Genomic DNA, 2,421 nt, shown 5'->3' with positions numbered 1-2,421 from the left:
TCTAGCACACATAGTTTATCAGCACTGGAAACCGGCATCACCGTAACAGATATGACTGCGGAAGTGCCAAGTGCGCTGAAAACTGCATCAGTTCTTAAACTGGATAGTTTGCTGGAAGTAGACTGCCTTACAACTACCGATAAGGTAAAATCAGTGCAGGATAACGTGCTAGTGTTACAAAGCGAAACTGCAACAAATGCCAGTTGCGATGCAGACTTGAAGACCGAATATTCCATAACAAAGATGAAATCATCATTATTGGACACTGATAATGATCCAAACATGGAGATTGATTCTATATCTGATTATAAGTTGATGAAAAAGTATCGCTCCAATAGTAATTACAATTCGGATTCCGAATTCACCATAATGGAAGGGAAACAAAAAAAGAAGTTGGACGGTATCGCCACTGCTGAGGTATAGTAATTTCAAGATGTCTAATTTATTAGCAATAATACCAAAACAGGAAACTGAGGAATAGGTACTTCATGATAACAGAGAAATGTATAAATAGCAGAATTTAGCCTTAATTCTAGGTGAAAATAATTTGTTTTAAAAAAAGTTCCTTAAAATTGAGCCTTTTAAAATGCCGTCAGATGCTTACCAATTCAAACATTTGATTGGCATCCTTCTTTTGCAGAACTATCCACAGAACCTCAAAATTTTATCATTTTTTTTAAAAGACAAAGTTGGCAATTTGTCGTTTCTTCAGGAAGTAAGCAGTTTATCTGATACACTCATTACTGTTGGTTGCGAGCCTGTAATAACCGAATCGGAAACTCATTTAAACCCAAACTAAGAGGACAAACAAATCGTGAAGGAATTTTTATTACGAAAAACAAAATCCTAAAAATTTTTCGAATAAATGACAAAAGTTTGACTTTATTATTGGTACCTGTGAAAGTGATATTCGTGACCTTATTACCTGTAACTTTACCGCTGATATCTTTTCATCTTATTATTGACGTTCGTAACATTACTATTAATGTCTTTGACCTTACTACTGATATCTGTTATTGAAAACAATATCCCATGAGTATTATAAATTTATTTATGCTTTTATCACAATTTACCATTGTATTATAATTGATAGAAAATGAAAAAAAAGGTACACTAATTTAAGTTACAAATTTTTAAATATGATTCATGTTATCATGAAATGATCTGCAGAAGGGTACTGTAATATAGTTTAGTCTTAGCAGCACAAAAACAATGTGGTCTTCATATCAATTCTATGCAAGTCAAACGATCTCTCAACTTCGACCCATATTTTAAATGGACCATTTCAGTCCTTCTTTCAGAAGTAATTTTCATTCCCTATTTTTTGTTTTTGAAAATATTAAGATTTTTTAATTTTTACAAAGATTAGAGGATGAATTTTTCGATCTTTTACTTGAAAAAATTTTGTTAACTTAAGAAATTTAAAAAGTTCCATTTTGCATTTTCAATAAGTCAATAGCAGTTTTTAAAAAGTAGGAGCATTTAAAAAAGAAAATTACCAACAATTTTTTTTGTATATTTATTATCCGCGCATATAAATCAATACTTTTATGATTTTATGATATGTAACATAAGGTAGAACTTTATACATAACTTTTTAGTAAACTGTTTTATTATTTAAAACAAAGTTAGATGCTGTCTTCTATATTCATTGCAAGCTTACACAAAATTAGAATAAATTTCATAAGGTAAACCAGGTAAAAAATCATATGTATAAATATTTGAGAAATGTTTTTACTTGAATTTGAATTAGCACATACCACTAAACGAGTATATTTTTTTCATAATTTATTGATCTGTTTCGAGATAATCATGCCATTCCATTAGCGGTACCTTTCATGGTACTTATCGAATGTCTTGCCAGTGAGATATTTTCTGCTAAATTTGATAGATTATAAAAATTGTTTGGCATATTCTTGATTAGCAATGAATATGAGAGGTGTATGATTTGCTTCAGTAATGAATTTATTTCATTTTTTGATATTTCAAATACTTTGCAGTTACTGGCTCATCTGATTTGGCGTAGAATTTGATAACTGATAAATGGTAAGGTTTGTAAAATAGACAGATCACAAAGGCTTTCTATCATTTGAGTGTGGCTTCTGTGGAAGTATGATAAGAATGAAGTTTTATCTTGAGGTTTTGAGTGAGGACAAAATGACTAAGATAAGGAAATCGAAAATAATTCATAAAGAAGCGGGACATCTCGGCGAATTTTAAAGAATACATCGGTGAGGTTGACAGGTATCTTGCAAAGGGAACTCTAATCTGAGGTGTTAAGTGCCAGGACATTTTTATAACCTTGATAAAGATAAAATACTTTATAAAACCAGCTACTAATGCAAAAAATGGAAGTCTCAGGAGGATTATTTTTTCCTTCATCATCGCCCATCTATGTTTTTGCCAGTTTACCTTGTCTTT

The 2,421-nt window shown here is 30.9% G+C and overlaps 1 protein-coding gene across 1 annotated transcript; it reads left to right on the top strand.

The window, feature by feature from the left end:
* Positions 1 to 51: 51 nt before the first annotated feature.
* LOAG_14611 (hypothetical protein) lies at positions 52 to 817 on the top strand (the record flags this gene model as incomplete). The annotated part of the gene is made up of 2 exons (XM_003150106.2): positions 52 to 417; positions 713 to 817. 2 exons carry the CDS (start codon positions 52 to 54, stop codon positions 797 to 799), a joined length of 453 nt encoding a protein of 150 aa, XP_003150154.1. The 3' UTR covers positions 800 to 817.
* Positions 818 to 2,421: the final 1,604 nt, after the last annotated feature.

This window comes from Loa loa (genome assembly GCF_000183805.2).
Source record: "Loa loa unplaced genomic scaffold supercont3.1217, whole genome shotgun sequence".
In the NCBI taxonomy this organism is placed as follows: domain Eukaryota; kingdom Metazoa; phylum Nematoda; class Chromadorea; order Rhabditida; family Onchocercidae; genus Loa; species Loa loa.
This window is presented reverse-complemented; position numbering and strand designations above follow the sequence as displayed.